The sequence below is a fragment of the Sarcophilus harrisii genome, chromosome 2 (assembly GCF_902635505.1).
Source record: "Sarcophilus harrisii chromosome 2, mSarHar1.11, whole genome shotgun sequence".
NCBI lineage: Eukaryota > Metazoa > Chordata > Mammalia > Dasyuromorphia > Dasyuridae > Sarcophilus > Sarcophilus harrisii.
This window is the reverse complement of record NC_045427.1, coordinates 32627020-32648085: the sequence shown is the minus strand read 5'-3', so window position 1 is coordinate 32648085 and position 21066 is coordinate 32627020. Positions and strand designations below refer to the sequence as shown.

General features: G+C 39.0%; 2 protein-coding genes and 1 gene segment (V, D, J or C); all 3 read left to right on the top strand.

The window, feature by feature from the left end:
- Positions 1-21066, top strand: part of LOC100935631 — an 824790-nt gene that overhangs the window by 603306 nt on the left and 200418 nt on the right.
- LOC100922526 (zinc finger protein OZF-like) overlaps positions 2875-21066 on the top strand; it is a 49818-nt gene continuing 31626 nt past the window's right edge. For all 3 annotated transcript variants that reach the window (XR_004232634.1, XM_031957162.1, XM_031957161.1), the window contains exons 1-3: positions 2875-3318; positions 17182-17308; positions 18653-18748. Coding sequence is in view for 2 of the 3 variants with exons in the window: in XM_031957162.1 (XP_031813022.1) it covers positions 3283-3318; positions 17182-17308; positions 18653-18748 (259 nt within the window). In the remaining variant the exon portion in view is untranslated. The remainder of the gene's footprint in view (positions 3319-17181; positions 17309-18652; positions 18749-21066) is intronic.
- On the top strand, positions 13564-14605 carry LOC116422035 (platelet-derived growth factor subunit A-like). The gene is made up of 2 exons (XM_031957164.1): positions 13564-14254; positions 14338-14605. The coding sequence occupies exons 1-2, from the start codon at positions 13672-13674 to the stop codon at positions 14346-14348; spliced, it is 594 nt and encodes a 197-aa protein (XP_031813024.1). The 5' UTR covers positions 13564-13671; the 3' UTR covers positions 14349-14605.

Here is a 21066-nt window from a genome sequence, read left to right as displayed (position 1 = left end):
TTCATTAGTATCTCTTTGCGGTATAAGCCCAGTAATAACACTGCTGGGTCAAAGGGTATGCACAGTTTGATAACTTTTTGGGTATACTTCCAAACTGCTCTCCAGAAAGGTTGGATTCGTTCACAACTCCACCAACAATGCATCAGTGTCCCAGTTTTCCCACATCCCCACCAACTTTCATTATTATTCTTTCTTGTCATCTTAGCCAAGCTGACAGGTGTGTAGTGGTATCTCAGAGTTGTCTTAATTTGCATTCCTCTGATCAATAGTGATTTGGAACACCCTTTCATATGAGTAGAAATAGTTTCCATTTCATCATCTGAAAATTGTCTGTTCATATCCTTTGACCATTTATCAATTGGAGAATGGCTTGGTTTCTTATAAATTAGAGTCAATTCTCTATATATTTTGGAAGTGAGGCCTTTATCAGAACCTTTAGCTATAAAAATGCTTTTCCAGTTTATTACTTCCCTTGTAATCCTGTCCACATTAGTTTTATTTGTACAAAAGCTTTTAAATTGATATAACTGAAATTTTCTATTTTGTGGTCAATAGTGATTTCTAGTTCTTCTTTGGTCACAAATTACCTCTCAGACCTGTGGAGGAGGAAGGAAACTATCTTATGTTCCTCTAGTTTATTTATAATCTCATTCTTTATGCCTAAATCATGGACCCATTTTGATCTTATGTTGGTGTACGATGTTAAGTTGGGTCAATGAGTAAGCAAGAGATACTGCTATATGTTTCAAGGATGTGTTTTTTTCTTACTAATTTTTTTCCATGATTAGTATTGAAAATTTTTTTTATAGATTTCACGTATATAATTGATACTTTCTTGCCTTATCAATGGGCATGGGAGGCCTGGAAAGAGAATTTTGAAACTCAAAATGTTAAAAAAAAAAATGTTCAAAATTAATATATTTTTAATTTAAATGATTAAAAAAAGATTTGGAATCACCTACAAAATGGACCAGCTTATTGAACTAAAGTTGGGTCTTTCTGCAGCAGAGAAGAAAAGTAAGATTTCTGCTTGCCTCACTGATTTCTAATCTGTATGCTAATTCTAGCCAGATGAGTACAAAGTCCAACAGAGTTTAATTTGTGGAGGTGCCAGTTTGGGCTCTAGGCCAGTGGAAGGTTTGGTGAATGAGTAGTACACACAGCCAGAAATTGGCTCTGCAGATACTTGACTAATTTTAGAAGATAGTCTCCTGATCATTTTCCTCCGAGTGTTGACAGTGGTCCACAAATCACTCTTTATAAACCCATTGTTCCAGCAGTCCCAGCGTCTTAACCACAAGTGTCCTAAGAGGTTCAGTTTCTGGAGCTGCTGACCTCTTAGTTGAGAGAATACCTGGTACTAGTGACAGCAACACAAGACTTATTCCCCGGGGGAGCATAAAGGACTGTTGTTATAGCATATTCAAGGAACAGCTAGCTTGCTAAACCTTCGTTTTGAACAACAGGGTGTGCTAATATCTTGAAAAAAGCTAAATTTTAAATGAAAAAATTCTACAATTAGGGTTTAGAGCATGTTCAGATTTCTTGAGGTGGAATGTGTTGACCACCATGACATGCAGCACAAACATAAAGAAAATAATTTCAGATAAGAAGAATCAATTTAAAGGAATGGCAGTGGTGGAGCGGAGGAAGGAGACGCTTTGGGCATTTATCCTTCCTTCCCACAGACCAGGCTGTCCACTCACAGGAGGGAGTTGGGGAGAGAGAATTAAAATCGCTGAGAAGGCAGAACGGACTGGCGCATCAGGAGCTAGCATCCCCAGTAGTCAGGGGAGAGAGAACAAGAGATTGTTTTCCTTCCTTAAATATGTAAACTGTGCAGACTTACTTACTATAAGCAGGTATGAGTTTATGAATCTGCTTTACATTTCCCCCTCCCAGTGGAGGACGGAGGCGAGGGGTGGAGAGGAATGAGGACTGTGTAATCTTTTACTACTAATTATAACCGGCCTTTTTTCCTAGGTCGGAGGGTTCAAAGGGCGGTAGAAGTCGGACGTTGTAGGGGGCTACAACTGAGACAAAAGAAGGGCCCTGCGCCTCATCACTGAGAGCAGCCCGGAGGAAGGAAACCCTGCATGAGCCGCCAGGTTGGGATGGGGATGCTATGCGTCCGGGAGCTGAGCGACCTTATTCCCACCTCGCCGCCCGCCGGAGAGGCTTACACGGGGAAGAGACGTTACTGTTACTTTGTTTATTTGGCCCCAAAATAAATACCTATCAGCTGATGTCAAACCCTAAGGGGAGGGTCTGCTGCTGCGGACCGGTCCGGGAAGGAGAAGGGGGAGAACACCCCTCCCGCGGGGGGCCCCGAGCTCCTGGGGCGCGGGGGGTCGCAGCAAGGTCTCCCTGGACCCCCGCGGCGAGCGCCTCCTCCCCGGGGCTGCCCCCGGCTCTGAGCCCGGAGGGCCTCGGCTTCTGCAGGCGGCGCCGGGCTTTCCGTGCCTCGGGATGAACGGCTTCCCGCCTCTTCCCGCAGTCGGCGCGCGGTCCGCTCGGGACGCGCTTGCAGAACTTCCGCAAAACCGGCGCTCCCCACCTCTACTATGAGGCGCTTTTTAGTTCAGGGGATAGATGGAGATTGTGTGGGAGGAGCCGAGCCCCAGGCATGCGCAGAAAGGGCGGCAGCCCTGGACTACGATTCCCAGAAGACCTTGCACTTTCTAGTTCAAGCGAGGGAGAACGGGCGTGCCTTTTCACGGCATATCCGCCCCGTCCTCTCCACTCTGGCTCGGATTTGTGCAATTCTCTACGGTTCCGTTCTGGGGTGAGCCGCCCCTGCGAGCCGGCTCCAGCCTCGCCCGAGGCCGGCTGCTGGGTGGGCGGAGGCGTGGGCGGAGCACCGGGCTCTGGTTGGGGAGGACCGAGCGTCCATCCGGGGCTCAGGACGCCCCCTGGGGGTCTCCAGGGTCCTAGAACGGACCCGGAGCCGGTGTGCGTGGGAGAACTCTAGGGGAGGATAGCCCCCGACGCCCCTGGATCCCGACCTCCAGCTTCAGTCCTGCTGGCTGGGCTTAGGAAAGAGCCTTGCGGGGCAGAACCGGTCCTAGTGCCCCCTCCTCCGGAAACCTGCCCGGGCGGTCAGGCTCTCCTCTGGTCCCCAAAGAGACGCCGGCCCGGAGACAGCCCCTGCCCCGGCTGGTGCCCAACTCCGGGGAGGGGGGACATGCCCAGCCGCTGCTTGGGGGGGCGGGCAGCCCGAGCCGGCTTCTCCTCTCCTCCCCGGCTCTGCGTCCGGCGGCCTCTCTTCCCCGGAGGCGGGGAATGGCTCCTGTCCTCCCGGGCGTCCGGGCCCGCCAGGTGAGTGCCCGGGACGTCTCTCCCGAAAACCAGAAACCGGGGAGCGGCGGGCGCTTTCCTCCCACGCGGTGAGCCCGGAAATTTCCGCCGTCAGTCACGTGCCCAGAGCTGATGGCGTAGACTTCTGGTTGTAGTTCCCAGAGCTGTTGGAATACCGGGAGCCGCTCCCCGACTGTGGCCGCCCGAGATCCAGGCCGGACCTGCAGAATGGCTCTCCTCCTGTGAGACACGGGCATACGGGGGCCCGTGTCTCACCTCCCTCCTCCTCCTCCCTCTGCCTCCAGCTTGTCTCATTGCCAGTCGGCAGCCCCCGCGCCAGCACCCGCAGCTCCCTCACATGCTCTGTATGACTGTGGAGCCTCCCGAGGAACTGACCTGCCCCTTAACACGCCCTCTCCCGCAATTAACATTCCTTTTTAAAGTTTTGGATTCCGGAATTTTTTTCTGGATCAAATAATAATCAAATCAAATATAATCAAATAAGTCAATTAATTAAATGGAAACATTGTATCATTAAGTAATTTGATTTCTAGTTGGATGAAAGATTAAGGACTTTCCAAGTTGGGTACGGGAAAGTGAACAAGTACATTTCCCTGAAATCTGACAAAGAGGTATCCAACAATTAAAGAAACATGGAAATAGTAACTGATGATGGGTAGGGAGCCAGTTTTCAGTTACACATAAGAATTGCTTGGGATGTACAAATGTGAAAACCTCCATACATTAGTCTTTAGATCTCACCAGGATGTTGGTCAGCATCATGTAGGTCCTTGATTAAGGGACTCTAAATAAAAGATCAGGGCGAAGTTGTCTAGTTTCAAGGCCATGAAAGTTCGAGATCAAACAATGCAGTAAGGTTTTCTAATTCCCACAATTGAATACAGTTTTCTAACAAGATAGCAATTGGACTACACCAAAAATTGAATAGAAACTAAACTAGCTCCATAATTTAATCAAATAATTTTAGTCAAAAGATGGAATCAGTGTGGTTCACTCATTTCACACAATCATTCAATTTCCCAATCCCCTGAATTCCCTCCATTTTCACTCACTATTACAGAAGGGAGTGAGTTCCTGCAATTACTCATTGTCTCAGGAGTTCTTCCATGCAATCGTGAAATGATTCCCTCACGTCTGCTAAATTTCTAACTCTTTGCCACTGCAAATAAAGTTGCTATAAATATTTGTATGCATTTAAGTACTTTCCCTTTTTCTTTAATTTCTTTCTCATAAGAGACCCAATAGAGGGAGTTCTAGGTCAAAAGACACACAGTTTTGTAGCCTTTTGGGCATGATCCCAAATTACATTGTAAGAATGGTTGGAACAATTCATTTAATAATACATGAGTGTCCCTGTTTTTCTATATCACTTCTAACATTTATCATTTTCTTTTTCTGTCATGTTAGCCAATCTGATAGGTATAAAGTAGAATCCCTGAATTGTTTTAATTTGCATTTCTCTAAGGATTTAGAGCATTTTTAATATGACTATTGATGGCTTTCATTTCTGAAAAATTCTGGTTCATATTCCTTCCCTATTTTTTAATAGGTAAATAGATCTTATTTTTCTATGTTTAGCTCAGTTTTCTATTTCTTGACTTCGCTGTAGAAACTTTTTTTTTTCCATTTTCTTGATTGCCTACTTATTTTGGCAGCATCCTGTAATCAAAATTATGCATGTTACTTCCTGTGATTCTCTCTATATTGTTTGGTCATAATTTCTTCTATTTTCCATCGATCTAAAAGGTACATTTTCCTATGATTGCCTACTTTGCTTGTGATGCCAATGTTTATGTCTAAACCATATACTTTATGTTGGAAGTAACATGATTTTGATTTGAGTTATTCTTCTATGCCTAGTTTTGCCAAACTGATCTTCAGTTTTCCCAGGAAATTTTGTGAAATGGAAAGTTCTTACTTGAAAAGCTTGGATCTTTGAGTTTACCAAATGTTAGATTATTATGTTCATTACTTCTGTATATTGTGTGCCTAATCTATTTTATTGATCAAAACAAAAAAAAAAAAACAAATTTCAAAAAGTGAAAATAGTATACTTTGATCTGTATTCAGTATCTATTAGTTCATTCTCTAGGTGTGGATGGCCTTTTTCATCACAAGTGTTTTGGAATGGTCTTGGATCATTGCATTACTGAGAAGATCTACATCTAAGTTCTACATCAGTTCATGTAACTCTAGGTTTTTCTGAAATCTGCCTTTTACTCCTTTCTTATAGCACAGTAGTATCCCATTACATTGTATACCATATACCACAACTTGTTCATCCATTCCCCAGTTGATGCCAGCATCCCCTCAATTTCCAATTCTTTGCCACAACAAAAAAGAAAGAGCTGCTATGAATATTTTGTATATGTAGTTCATTTTCCCTTTTTTATGATTTCTATGGGATTATAGACCTGATAGTCATATTTATTGTACCAAAGAGTATGCACAATTTTATGGCCCTTTGGGCATTAGTTCCAAATTACTCTCCAGAATGGTTGGATCAGTTCACACCACCACCACCAATGCATTCGTGTCTCACTTTTCCCACACTTCCTGCAACACTTACCAATTTCTTTTTCTGTCATCTTAGTCAATCTGATAAGTATGAGGTCTTACCTCAGAGAATTTGCATTTCTCTAATCAATAGTGATTTAGAACATTTTTTGTATATGACTATTGATAACTTTAATTTCTTTTGAAACCTGCTTGTTCATTTCCTGGTCATGTCCTTTAACCATTTATCAGTTGGGGAATGACTTGTATTTTTTTTTTTAAAATTGATTCATTTCTCTTCATTATAAATGAAGCCTTTATCAGAATACTGGCTAGAAATTTTATTTCCCCAGCTTTCTGCTTCCCTTCTAATCTTGGTTGCATTGACCTTGTTTTTGCAAACTCTTTTAAATTTAATGTAATCAAAACTATCCACTTTACATTTCATAATGTTTTTATCTCCTGTTTGGATATAAATTCTTCCATTTTTTATAGATCTGTTAGATAAACCATTCCTCACTCTTTAAATTTTTTATTTTAAATAATAGTTTTTTATTATCAAAATATTTGTAAAGATAATTTTCATCATTCACTTTTGCATCACCTTGTGTTCCAAATTTTTCTCTCTCCCTTTGTCCCATCCCTTCCCCTAGAGAGTTAACAACAGAACATGTTAAATATGTACAATTCTTCTATGCATATTTTCACATTTATCGTGCTGCACAAGAAAAAGCTATCAAAAAGGGGGAAAAATGAGAAAGAAAACAAAAACCAAGCTAACAACAATAAAATAAATGAAAATACTATGTTGTGATCCACATTCAGTCCCCATGGCCCTCTCTCTGGATGAAGCTGGCTCTATCCATCACAAGTCTGTTGAAATTGGCCTGAATCACCTCATTGTTGAAAAGAGCCATGTCCATCAGAGTTTATCTTCACATAATCTTGTTGCTGTGTATAATGTTCTCTTGGTTCTACTCACTTCACTTAGAATCAGTTCATGAAAGTTTCTCCAGATCTTTCTGATCATTTCTTATAGAAAATAATATTCCATAACATTCATATACCACAACTCATTCAGCTATTTTCCAATTGTTGGGCTAGAATTTGAAGGAGGAGGAGGGATAGAGAAGTGTGGCTGTTTGAAAGAAAAAGAAATAGAACAGTGTAAAAAGAAAAACTAGTGGAGACACAGCAAAGCCCTAAAAGAAATTCTAGTGATAAAAAATTTTAAAACCTAGTTTGGGGACAAGGAAGAGAGCACACAATAGGGAGAGCCATGTTTAGAGCTGGGAGTGAGAGCCTAAAAGTTTGCAATAATAAGTGGATATCAAAAATAGGAGACAGGATTTAGCCGTTGTAATCCAACAAACAAAATAATGTGTTTGATTACTTAGCTTGTCTCTTTTTTAATGATTTCTTTAGTATACAGACTCAATGGGGACACTGCTGGATCAAAGGGTATGCACAGTTGATATCCCTTTGGGCATAGTTCCAAATTGTTCTCCGGAACTGAGGGGATACCTATCAGTTGGAGAATGGCTGAATAAGTTATGATATATCAATGTTATGCAATATTATTTTTCTATAAGAAATGATCAGCAAGATGGTTTTAGAGAGGCCTGGAGAGACCTACAGGAACAATGCTAAGTGAAATGAGCAGAACCAGGAGATCATTGTAAATGTCAATATCAATTAGAACGACCAATTCTGATGAATGTGACTGTTTCCAACAATGAGATGATTGATGCCAGTTGCACTGATCTTGTGATGAAGAGAACTATCTGCATCCAGAAAGAGGACTGTGAGGAGTGAGTGTGGATCACAACATAGCATTCTCACTCTTTTTGTTGTTGTTCGCTTACATTTTGTTTCTTACTCATTTTCTTTCCTTTTTGACCTGATTTTTCTTTTTTTGTGTGCAAGAGAATTGTATAAATATGTTTACCATATTGGATTTTTAACATGTATAACATATATTGGATTGCTTGCCATCTAGGGGAGGGAGTGGGAGGAAGGAGGGGAAAATCTGAAACACAAGGCTGTGCAAGGGTCAATGTTGAAAAATTATCAGTGCATATGTTTTGAAAATAAAAAAAGCTTTAAAAGAAAATTTCTCTCTGGAATGATTAGATAATTTCACAGCTCCACCAAAAATGTATTAGTGTCCCAGTTTTTCCACATCCTTTCCAACATTTATCATTTTTTTCCTGGTGTTCTTAGCCAATCTGAGAGTAGTGGTACTTCAGAATTGTCTTAATTTGAATTTCTCTGATCAATAGTGATTTAGAGCATTTTTTCCTATGACTAAAAATGGTTTTAATTTCTTCATCTGAAAATTGTCTGTTGATATCCTTTGACCATTTATCAATTGGAGAATGGCTTGTATTCTTATTTGAGTCAATTCTCTATATATTTTAGAAATGAAGCCTTTATCAAATTCTTGGATATAAAAATTTTTCTGCCAGTTTTCTGCTTTCCTTCTAATCGTGTCTGCATTGGTTTTGTTTGTACAAAAAAATTTTAATTTAATATAATCAAAATTATCCATTTTGCATTTTATGCTGTATTTTAGTTTTTCTTTGGCCAAAAATTCCTTTCTTCTCCACAGATCTGAGAGGTAGACTATCCTTTGTTCTTCTAATTTACTTATCACTATTCCTTGCTTTTCTAATTCGTTTATGATATCACCCTTTATGTCTAAATTATGTACCCATTTTGACCTTATTTTGATATACAGTGTGAGACGTTGGTATATGCCTAGTTTCTATCATATTGTTTTCTAGTTTTCCCAGCAGTTTTTTGTCAAATAATGAGTTCTTGTGCAACAAGCAAGTGTCATTGGGTTTATCAAATAGTTATATTACTGTGGTCAACTTCTATGTCTTGTGTACTCAGTTTTTTTTTCCATTGATCCATCACTATTTCTTAGCCAGTACCAAGTAGTTTTGATTATTGATGCTATTTTACAGTACAGCTTAAAGTTTGGTATGGTTAGGCCTCTTTCCTTTGTATTTCCCCCCCATTAATTCCTTTTATATTCTTGACTAACCTTTTTTTCTTCCAGATGAATTTCTTTAATTATTTTTCTAGCTCTATAAAATAATTTTTTGGCAGTTTAGTTGGTATTACACTGAATAAAAAGATTGATTTGGATAGAATTTCATTTTTATTATGTTCCATTTCTTTAGATTGGACTTTATTTATGTCCAAAGTGTCTTATAATTGTGTTCATATGGACTTTTCTTGGCAGATAGACTCCCAAATATTTTGTATTGTCTATAGTTATTTTCAATGGTGTTTTTCTTTCTTTCTCTTGCTGCTAGGCTTTGTTGGTAATACACAGAAATGCTAATGATGTATATGGGTTTATTTTATATTCTGTAACTTTTCTAAGGTTGTTCATTGTTTTAAGTTGTTTTTCAGTTGATTCTCTAAGTATACCATCATATCATTTGCAAAGAGTGATCCTGTGATTCTTTTAAATGGAATTTCTTTTTCTGCTGGATTTTGTTAGCAATATATAGAAATGCTGATGGTTTCTGGAGGATTATTTTATATCCTGCAACTTTGGTAAAGTTCTTCATCATTTCAACTAGTTTTTTTAGTTGATTATCTAAGGTTTCCTTAAATATGCCATCATTGTTACTGATATGCTCAATTATGACATGCTTGATTTTTCCTTTATGAATTATTTTTAAGACATTTTAAACACAAATATTTATTATTGATATGAGTTTATCATATCTTTTCAATTCCTTTCAGCATAATATTATTTCCTTATTTACATTGTGAATTTTTATTTAAAACTATGCCCCAAGGGATATCAAACTCTGCATCCCCTTTGTTCCAACAATATCATTACTAGGTCTATGTCCCCAGAAGATAAAAACAAAAATAAAAAGGACCTATGTGTTCACAAATACTTATTGCAGCTCTTTTTGTGGTGACAAAGAATTGGAAATTGAAGGGATGCCTGTCAATTGTGGAATAGCTGAACAAGTTGTGATGTAGGATTGTAATGGAATACTGTTGTGCTGGGAAAGATTTACATGAACTGATGTAAAGTGAAATGAGCAAAACCAAGGAGAATATCATACACAATAATCCCAATATTATATAATGATAATGTGAATAACTTAGCTATTCTCAGCAATACAATTATCCAATACGATTCCAAAGGACTTATCTGAAAATATGCTGTTTACATTTAGTGAAAGAACTGGTCAAGAGGCAGGGTAGGAAGGGAATTTAGAACTAAAAGTCTCAAAAAATAATAATATTCAAAGTTGTTTTTAAATTTAATAGTGGAAAAAATATTAAAGACTGAAAAAAGACACAAATTTTTAGAGATTTAGAAACTCTGATCATAGTGACTAACCATTTTTCAACAGAAGCCTCCATGAAACATGTTACTTTTCACAATGATGTAATCAATAGATTGAAACATACATATTTTGAACATGGCCACCATGGAAATTTGTTTTGCCTGCATGTGTTTATGTTCGTGTTTGTGTGTATGTGTGTCTGTTTATTATAAATATGTGTGTGTTTGTGTTTGCATGTATGTATATCTATTTATTAGAAAGATTTTGCTCATCTTTTTTTCCCAATGGGGTGGGGGAAGTAGGAATGTTAGAAAACAGATTTTTATTAAGGGTGGCCTTCTTTCCTAGAATTCAAGGAGGAAGAATAAGAAGAATCCATTTTGGTCTAAGTGGTCTTGTCCTCCTTCCTACTACTCTGAGAGGTCATACCTTTTTATCTAAGGTATACTAGGAATTTAAGACTTAAGTCTTTGATTCAAATATGATTTGGGGGGGAAGTGCTAAAGTTTAGCTGTGTATCGGAAGACTTGTAGTTTAGACTCAGCTATTAATTTAATTGTTAATAGCTAATTGACTTGAATCATAACTAATTGTGATAATTCAAAAGACTTTAAGTATCATTAACTGAAGATGAATAAAAAAGAAATAGAATAGTGTACACAAACAGTGAAGAAAAAACAAATCCTTAAATGATCTAATTCTGATAATAAATGTTACAAAAATTTTTTAAAAAATAGTTTGGAGACAAGCAAGAGATCAAAGAATTGTGAGGACCATGTTTAGGAATGGATAGGATGATGACAAAGAGGGATGCCTGAGAGAAGACAGTATCTTTGAAGTAGGGTTGAGAGCCTCCAAGTTGTCAACAAGAAGTGGACACCTAAAATAAACAAAATAAGAGCCAGATTTTCAGAAAGAAGTGTACAATTTGATTGCTTAGCTATTCTCAAGCATCCCTGACAGATCTTGAAGAATGGAGCTTGGTGCCACAAAACTCGAAAGAGGATTTGTGTCAAGTTCAAAAAAGAGGTTTTAGATTCTGCAAAACTTGGCTGTGATTTCAAATTCTGGCACATTCTTAGAATACATTTTTAAATGAGTTGGTTAGTGAATAACTAGAAAATGTTGTTTTATTTTATTTTTTCCATTCATGGTTTTTGCTATTCACTTCAAGGATTTCTTTTCCCCACCTTCCCTTTATAGCAAAGAGAAGCACTTATACAAATATATCAATTGTAGTGACTTAAACAGATAATGCATAAAACATTCTCCTTTCTAGAGATCTCTATTTTCTCGTCTGTTATTAATAGTAAGTTTTTTTTTTCTGGTTACTGAGAATTTGGCATCTTTTTCTTTTTAAAATATACATATTTCTGTGGTCTGTATGCCATTGTTCTGTTGGCTTTGCTTATTTCACATTGCCTCAGTTAATTCATGTTTCCAATACTTTTCAGAATTCATCATATTTGTCATTTCAAACTGTAAAATAAATCTATTGTATCTATATTTCATTTTTCCTAATCCTTTATTGGTATGAGTTAAATTTGTTTCTAGTTCTAGTTAGTTTCTAGTTGCTGCCTCCAAAGAGTGCTCTTATGAATGTTTTTGTGTATAAATTTATAGAGGGCTGGAACTCTGGAAAAGTATATTTGAAACAAGTTGTTAACTCAGTAGAATTGAGGAGATGATTGTTCTCTAGTTCACATATATATTTAGCACTTAGTATGGTGATATAATGTGAAGATCGTGTATTTTAAGATCAGCACGAGACAGGAATTCAGGTTAGGGGAAAATCGTCAGTCTATTCTCAGTGAAGAAGGATGGGAGGTAGAAGAGAATCGGCGATAGCAATGTGTGCAGCTGAGTCAAGAAGCTAGCTCGACCAGCAGCCACACAACCAGCAGTTCGGAGTCTCGAACCCAGCCCAATCTCTCCCCACTTGTCTTCCTCGCTCTCTCTCTGCCTCCACCCACCAAAATCGTCATTTCCTATACAACACATCAGGACTTGCACGGAGAGTGGGCAGGGACCATTCTTTATCCAATCATGTATATTAATAGAGTATAGCCCAATTACTATCTAGCCTCATGTACTTGGGACCTCAGTGCATCAGCTCAAACCTCAGCCCATTACATTTCCGCTTTCTTTTATTTTAGAACACCGGTGGTCATGCCATCCCTGACTCCTCAGGGAGGTCAGAGCCTCAAGGGAGGTGATCACAGCCTCCCTAACTTCTCAGGGAAGGAGGTGAAAGCACCGAAAGGAGGTGATCACAGCCTCCCTGACTTCTCAGAAAAGGCGGTGAAAGCACTAAAAGGAGATGATCACGCCCCTACCTGACATCTCAGGAAGGGAGATGAAAAGCACCAAAGGGAAATGGGGTTGCTAGTGGGTTTCTGGGCCTGAAGGGTCTTATTATGCAGAAACCCATCAGCATGGGAGGTATTACACAAGCACATAGCAATAACGCAGAGGTATTAGGGATGACCCTCCCTCAGTCAGTGCAGGCTCGATGTGGTGTAACAAACATGAATTGTACACACAAGTAGCGGAATAGCAAACAATATAAATCAACATGGTGTTGGAAAAGATCACCAGAAGTCCTAGAAGGTGGGTAGTAAACAACAGTCACACATACACCTTCTTCAGCAGCCAAGAGATAGTCCAAAACCAATCTATTGTCCATTGTTTCACATGTCAGGGAATCCAATGATCCCCTGAGTTTTTGAAGTCCTGAAAAAGTCTTTTATGTGTTAGGGAATCCAATGATTCCAGCAGATTTTGAAGTGTTGTAACAGTCTTATCATTTCTCAGAGAATCCAATGATTCCTGAGAGTTTTCAAGTCCTATGTCTCAGAGAATCCAATGATTCCTGAGGGTTTTCAAGTCCTATGTCTCAGAGAATCCAGTGATTCCTGAGAGTTTTCAAGTCCTATGGCTCAGAGAATCCAATGATTCCTGAGGGTTTTCGAGTCCTATGGCTCAGAGAATCCAATGATTCCTGAGGGTTTTGAAGTCCGACAATCTTTGATGTCCATGAGTCAAACGCCATAACTGCCACGCTCTTTCAATGGTGAGCACAATCAGCAACAGCACCACCCGATATTTCTTGGGTCTTCTCCTTTGTTTCAAAGGTCTGCTCCGTCTCTCTGCGATGGACAAGGTGAATATGGCTCGTTGGCACCCATCTGATTCCTTCTCCACCTGTAGAGATACAAGCAAACCCTCTCCCCAAAGCAGTTAGCCTATCTGGTCCTTTCCATTCACCACTTTCTGGGTCTCTCCACATCACCTGGCGATTATCTAAAGATAGTGGAGCTGCTCGCACTGGACGCTGACCTTCCGGTGGGTTATAAAACCTGTCAGCCGGAGCCAGTGCATCTTTGTCAAAAATCAAGAAGTTAATAGTATAAAGAGAGTGTCTTTCTCCCTGAGGGATGGTACTGAATTTCGCCGCCACTGGAGCCGGGCTGAAGCTCCTACACCGCAGCTCTGCGTTCCCACTGAGTCTAAAGTGCACCCAGACGCGATGAGGACCTGGGTTTGTGTTTTGCTCCTAGGGTTTGGATACCTGTCCTATGCCTTTTCCAAGGAAGCTGAAATCCCCCGGGAGGTGATCGAGAGACTGGCTCACAGCGAGATTAACAGCATCCGCGACCTGCAGCGCCTCCTGGAGATAGATTCCGTAGGAGGATATGATGATGTTTCAGAAGCAAATCTGAAAACTCATGTGGTCCATGTACCAAAACATGTGCAGGAAAAACGTCCTGTGCCCATTCGGAGAAAAAGAAGTATTGAGGAAGCTGTTCCTGCTGTTTGCAAAACGAGAACAGTTATTTATGAGATACCTCGGAGTCAGATTGATCCCACATCGGCCAACTTCCTGATCTGGCCCCCGTGTGTGGAGCTCAGACGATGCACAGGCTGCTGTAACACCAGCAGTGTCAAATGCCAGCCTTCATGGATCCACCACAGAAGTGTCAAGGTGGCAAAAGTAGAATATGTTAGGAAAAGACCGAAATTAAAAGAAGTTCTGGTGAGGTTAGAAGAGCATTTGGAGTGCACCTGTATGTCATCAAATTCTAATTCAGATTATCGAGAAGAAGAAACTGGAAGGCCTAGGGAAACAGGTAAAAAACGGAAAAGAAAAAAGTTAAAACCAACCTAAAGCCCACTGGAGCTATTTGATAATCAGATGTGAGGTGAAAATAAGCTAGAAAATCTTCTCTGGGACACGGATGTACATGGTTTGTTACATTCCTGAACCTTCTATGTATGGTGCTTCATTGACAGTATATTCTACTTGTTCTCCTCTGTGAAAAACTGTCAGAAAGAACACTTGATGAGAACAAAGAGACAATGTACATTTGTTTAATGTGACATCAAAGCAAGTATTGTAGCACTCGGTGAAACAATAAGAAGCTTCCTTGTCCAAAAAAAAAAAAAAAAAAGAAAAAAAAAAATACACAAAACCCATACAAAAAAATTAAAAAATGGTTGACTGAATGGATGAGACCCAAAAGTACTTAAAAAATGTGACAAAAATCTAAATGAACAATGGATTTCTGTCAAAAGTGGTCAAGGTGCTTTTATCAAGAAATAGGCCTGTTTTCTTGATGAAGATGGATGGACACTGATGGACTACAGGCACACACAAAAGAAAACAACAACAACCAGGAATGTATCCAATGCCACGCTAACACTATAGACACAATACATCTCGCTCCGTAGTGTTTTAAGTCTATACAAAAAACCTTTTTGAGAGCCTTAAGTGGATTTTTTTTTACACCATAAAGTGATTATTAAGCTTTTCTTTTTATTCTTTGCCTAGCTTTTTTTTTTTTTTTAAATCTCTTGGACTCCATTTACCAATAACACATGAAAAAGGCTGCTGTAACAGTAAGGCAGGCGGTATGATGGTATTTCTCCTAGCAGGATGCAAACTAATGAGATGTATTAAAATAAACATGGTATACCTACCTATGCATAATTTTCTAAATGTTTCTGGGTTTATATTTTCTCCTTCCTCCCCTCCTTTTAATTTAAGCCATTTCAGTAAAATAATGTGCGTAAACCAATCATAGAAACATCCATGCCAAATCCTCCCTTCCAGGCTTTTGTCAATTGGTGACTAGTCAGTGATATCTGTGTTAGCAATTTGCCATTCTTTTTACAATATATGAGATAGAAAGTTAATTTTTGACATGTTTGGCTGGGTGAAAATGTGCAACTTCTTCTTGTATCTGTATTGTACAATGTTGTCACAGCAGAGAAGTGGACCTGCTGCCAATATTTGAACAGAACTTTAAAATTCTTTATTTTTGGTAAGATGTTATGCTTTGCGTGTATTCAACAGAAAATGTGTTTTTTGTAAAGGTGAAGTTTGTATTTTTATCTAAAATTAACAGTTTTATATACCTGAGAAATCCTGCTATGTTTTCTTGAAACCATCCCCCTTTCCTTCCCTTCCCCCCAAACCATAACCCTCATCACAAAACAAAAAACTCCACCTCCAAAGGAATCCAAATCTCCCTCCCCCAACATTTTATGGTCATATTTTTCTAGTAGAATAGCCCAACTAAGTTCAAATTCTGTCTCAAACCCAGCTGGCCTTGATGTATGTAGAGGCTGGTTGATATGCATATGCTTCTTGCATATGCCAGTGGTACAGGGGGATTCCATTGGGCCCTCACTGGAGGGCTCAGCTGAACCCAACTGGTTTCAGGCCCCACGTTGGGCACCAAATGTGAAGATCGTGTATTTTAAGATCAGCACGAGACAGGAATTCAGGTTAGGGGAAAATCGTCAGTCTTTATTCTCAGTGAAGAAGGATGGGAGGTGGAAGAGAATCGGCGATAGCAATGTGTGCAGCTGAGTCAAGAAGCTAGCTCGACCAGCAGCCACACAACCAGCAGTTCGGAGTCTCGAACCCAGCCCAATCTCTCCCCACTTGTCTTCCTCGCTCTCTCTCTGCCTCCACCCACCAAAATTGTCATTTCCTATACAACACATCAGGACTTGCACGGAGAGTGGGCAGGGACCATTCTTTATCCAATCATGTATATTAATAGAGTATAGCCCAATTACTATCTAGCCTCATGTACTTGGGACCTCAGTGCATCAGCTCAAACCTCAGCCCATTACAATATAATGGTTCTCTAAGTTCACACATAATCAGTATGCTATAATGATATAATTACAATAAGGTATATAAAGTCTAATAAGGACTGGAAGATAGACATTCTATCTTTGACCAGCCTCATGGTGGCTCTCCTGCCTCTTGCACTGAGATCAAGGTTGGTCCTGAGGACCTCCGGAAAGCTAGCCTGAATATTACATAAACTAAACATGGTTCAATTCTGGCTATAGAAAAAGGATATTGCAGCATTGTACAGTAAAAATTATTGAGAAAACCTGGGTTCAAAGTGTAGATCTGATGAGGTTAGTGGCAAACTAATCCCTTCTGGTTGTTGCAGAGGTTCAACATGAAAGAATTCACAAACCTAAAATATTAATTGGCAAAAATGGAAGTTTATTGTTGGATAGGAAACCAGTTTGCTAAAAGTCTGACTTCTATAATGGCAAAGTCCTATTAGGGAAATGGAGGTTGGCACTGAGAAGAGAATGTCTTCTTGGTGGGCAGAGTCCTTTGGACATTGTGCAAAGAATTGAGTACAAGGAAATCTGTTATAAGAGTAGCTTTTGGTGTCTGTGGTGGGGGGGAGGGGGGAACGAAGGGGGAGGAAGAGTGTGTGTGGAGCATCTTGGCAGCCTAAACTGATCAGACTAGGATCTCCCAAATGAAATCGCTTTGAAGGCTTCCTCAGCCTGAATTTGAATAGAGATCCAGCTTGCCCTTGAATAATGTTCCTTGACTCATCCTGGGAGGATGGGCCCTCTAGATTCCTTGGAGCCTGGGAGATCCTGATCTCTCAGATCAAAAGGGAACATAATTTCAGAGTGATAATTTTAAAGGGCCTCAAGGAGTTTACAATCTAATGAGAAAGGAATTCTGAAGGTGATTGTTTTGTTGTTTCAGAAGTCAGTGACTTTGAAGGATGTGACTGTGGACTTCACCTGGGATGAGTGGGTACATCTGAACCTATCTCAGAAAGAGTTGTACAGGGAGGTGATGCTGGAGAACTATAAGAACTTTGTATTTTTGGGTAAGAAAAACTTCCCCTTTACAGCCTTGATATATACAATGTTGACTTTCAAGATTTTAAGTTATTCTTTGGCATACAAAAGAAAATAAACCTCATCCTTGTGTAGCCAAGAGACAATGTATTTATGCTATATTTCTAGGAAATAAAGTCTTTGCTTAGTATGCCTGGAAACTGATTGCTTGATTTGTGGTTATCTTTGAGAATGTATCTTCCCATCTCTTTTGCTTCTGTTTAATCTCAGTTTAGTTTTTATCATGTTCACATTGTTCCCATTGTCTAATGGGAGTCAAATGTACTATTTTTCTTAGGTCGTATTCTATAATCCATTTCTATATAATAGAATATTTTTCAGTGGTACTTTGTACTGTCCTTGGGGTCTTCTAGCAGATCTACTTCCCCCCCCCAAGAGATCTTCAACTAATTTTCAGTTCTTTTATTAAGGTTTGTGGATTTTTTTTAAAGTAAGTTCTCTCCTTTTTACATAGAAGAACAAAACAAAACAAAAGAAACCTTGTCTCTCCTTCTATTTAGCCTATTGAGCCCTCTCTGTTTGAAAAAAAAATCACAGGCAAAACCAGCTAACATAACTGATGAGATGAACAATTTCTCTCAACTCAGTAGAAAAGTAGGGGAATAAGGGTGCAAATTCTATTTTAAACCTCCAAGGCACTATGTTATTGACATAAACTGAGATCTTTTGGGGGGCCCGAAAACTTTATCCCCTTTGGGGAACTCTCAGAATTGGGGGGAGAGATCCCCTCTGATCAGAAGTGCAGGTCCTGTGGGAAAGAATTAGAAAGAATTCACAAACCTGAAATCTGTGTGGAAAATAGGGGATTTTTATTGTTAACTAAGAAGGAAGCTTTCTTAGCGGGCAAAACTCTTGATTAAGAATTTGGCAGAGATGGATTAACAAAATCTTGATTATATAGGATAAATCTTGGTGTGGGGTTGGGAGCTGTCTGGGGTAATCCGTAGAGGACCATCAGACAGAGATCTCCAATTAAATAAAATCACTTATCTGGGAGTTTGAACCCCTGAGAGTTATTTGTGGCAATTCAGTGGAGGGTGATTGACCAAGATCTCTGATTGAATGAAACCACTTGACTGGGAGTTTGCATACTTTTCCCATGGTCTGAGAGTTCCCCGAAGGGGATAAAGTTTTCGGGCCCCCCAAAAGATCTCAGTTTGTGTCAATAACATAGTGCCTTGGAGGTTTAAAATAGAATTTACACCCTTATTCCCCTACTTTTCTACTGAGTTGAGAGAAATTGTTCATCTCTGTGTTCGGTGATTGAATTCTGAAATGACTGTTTCTAGCACTTTTTCATTTTCAACAAACAGAATTTGCAGTTTCCAAACCAGATATGATCCACCAATTGGAAAGAAAAGAAGCATCTTGGATGCCAGAGGCAGATATTCCAAAAAGCAGCTGTCCAGGTAACTATATAAAAAACAAGGAAATGACTTATTATAGAATATTGCTCTGTTGGTCATTTTAGGTCAAAGCTCTTAAAATATTGAACAAGATAGTCTTATCAAAGCTTCAAAGGCTTGTTGAGAAGAGCTGAGACATTAAAATGTCATTTTAAAAATCAAGATGTTACTTTTTAATGCATCTCTTTAATCACATGTACCTCCACTTTCAAAGAAAAGGATTGATTCATTGTGGGGTATTTTTATCTTGTTCATCGAAAATTATTTTATCTTAAACAAGCATTCCCTTGCCTCAGTTGCATGAATTTATTCTCCCTCACAAAATTAGCACATCATTAAAAATATTAGCAATATGCCCTTTTTGGTTTTGTGTCCTTTTCTGTATTTATTTTTCTCTGGTGCTTGATGCTTATGTTTCTTTATTGCTATACTTTGTAAAATATTTAATCCTAACCTAATTCTTCTTGTCTTTTTTTGTCTAAATATGTCATCCTGCTTTTCTTTATGCTTTGAAATCATCTTTATCAAGGTACAATAACATATTTCTGTCACAGAATTTTTTTTTTAGTGATAACCCCATTAGTGGACCTATAAATTTTCAGTATTTTGCCTTTTCATAAAGAGTTATGGTGAACATTTTTGAAAAATGTTTTCGCTTTTAGTAACATTTTGATCACAGAGATCTAGTAGACCTAAAAGAAATGAACAGTTCTTGTGAGAAAACTCAATAGGTGTCACATTCAAGTAACATTCTTGAGTGAAAGAACATTGGCAAATGAAGACCAGCTTAATGAAATCAGAGCTATATACACATTTTTCTGGAGTAGCTGCAGTGAAGGGGAGTACCATGAAGCTTGTGTAGGTTTTGCAATCAAAACTCATCTAGGAAACCATCTCATTTACCTTTCAAAAGGAGTGAACACCAGGCTCACCAAAAGATGGTTGCTGCTTGCAGAAAAATGCCATACCACCATCATCAATGCCTATGCACTTACCATAATGAACCCTGATGAGGTTGAAGAAAATTTTTATGAAGACCTGGAGACCCTTATTAATGTGCCAAAAGAAGACAAGCTTATAATTTCAAGTGACTTTAATGCTAAAGTAGATTCAGACTACCAGACATAGCAAAGATTCCTTGAGAGGAATGGAGTTGGAAACAGCAAAAACAATGATAAATCACTACTGAAGACTCATGCATTCCATGACCTTCTCATCACCAACTCTATATTCTGTTTATCTAAACCCAATACAAATTCATGGATGCACCCTTATTGCAAACATCGATATTTAATAGACTATGTGACTGAGAAGAGACAAAATGTGAGAGTGATAAAGGCAAAGTGTGATGTTGAGTGCTGGATTGATCATAGAATTATTCTCTTCAAGCTGAATATTTGCATTCAACAAAGGTGGTGATCCCAAAGCAAAAAAGACTAGTAGAAGAATTAATATCAATAAATTAGAGTGCTTCTCTGAGAGGAAATAGTTTGTTTCTAACTTGGAGGATAAATTGAGCCGATATACAGTTGGCAACAATGGAGCTTGTGGATAGCACTACATTTGCTCATCTGGGTCAGAATATTCAGAAACATTAAGACTGGTTTGATGGAAATGATGGAGAAATTCAGAAGCTGCTGACTGTTTACCTAAAGTTTAAATCAATCATTCCCTAACTAAAGTTCCAACTGAAGAAGAGGTTTTGAATGCCTGTGGCAAAGCACCTGGTACTGATTCTATTCTAGTTGAGATTTACAAGGTGGAGAGTCCCTTGCTCATAAAAAAGCCAATTGAAATTTTCTAGATTATATAGCCAGAGACATCATATCCTAGGAGTTCAAAGATGTCTCCATTGTCCATTATAAAGATAAAGAAAATAGATTCTCCTGTAGAGTCACAGGAGCGTCTCTTTCTCAGTTGTTGCTGGCAAGATTCTTGCCACAGTCATCCTTAATAGACTTATCCTACAACTAGAAGAAGGTCATTTACCTGAGAGCCAGTGTGGCTTACAGAAGGGACTGAGGAATAGTCAGTATGGTGCTTTCTACTTGAAAACTCTAGGAGAAATACCAGGAGCTGAACAGAGATCTGTATACAAAATTTTAGATCTGGTCAAGGCCTTTGAGGGCTTATAGAAAATTATGTCAAACTGTAGTTGCCCAGAGAAGTTCATCAGAACAATAGGTCAGTTGTTTGGCAACGTTTGTCTAGTTTCTGGACAATGGGAAATGCTCTTGAACTTTCTCAGTTACCATTGGAATGAAACAAGGCTGTGTGCTTTCTCCTTTGTTTTTTAGCATGATGTTTTTCAGCCATGTCAG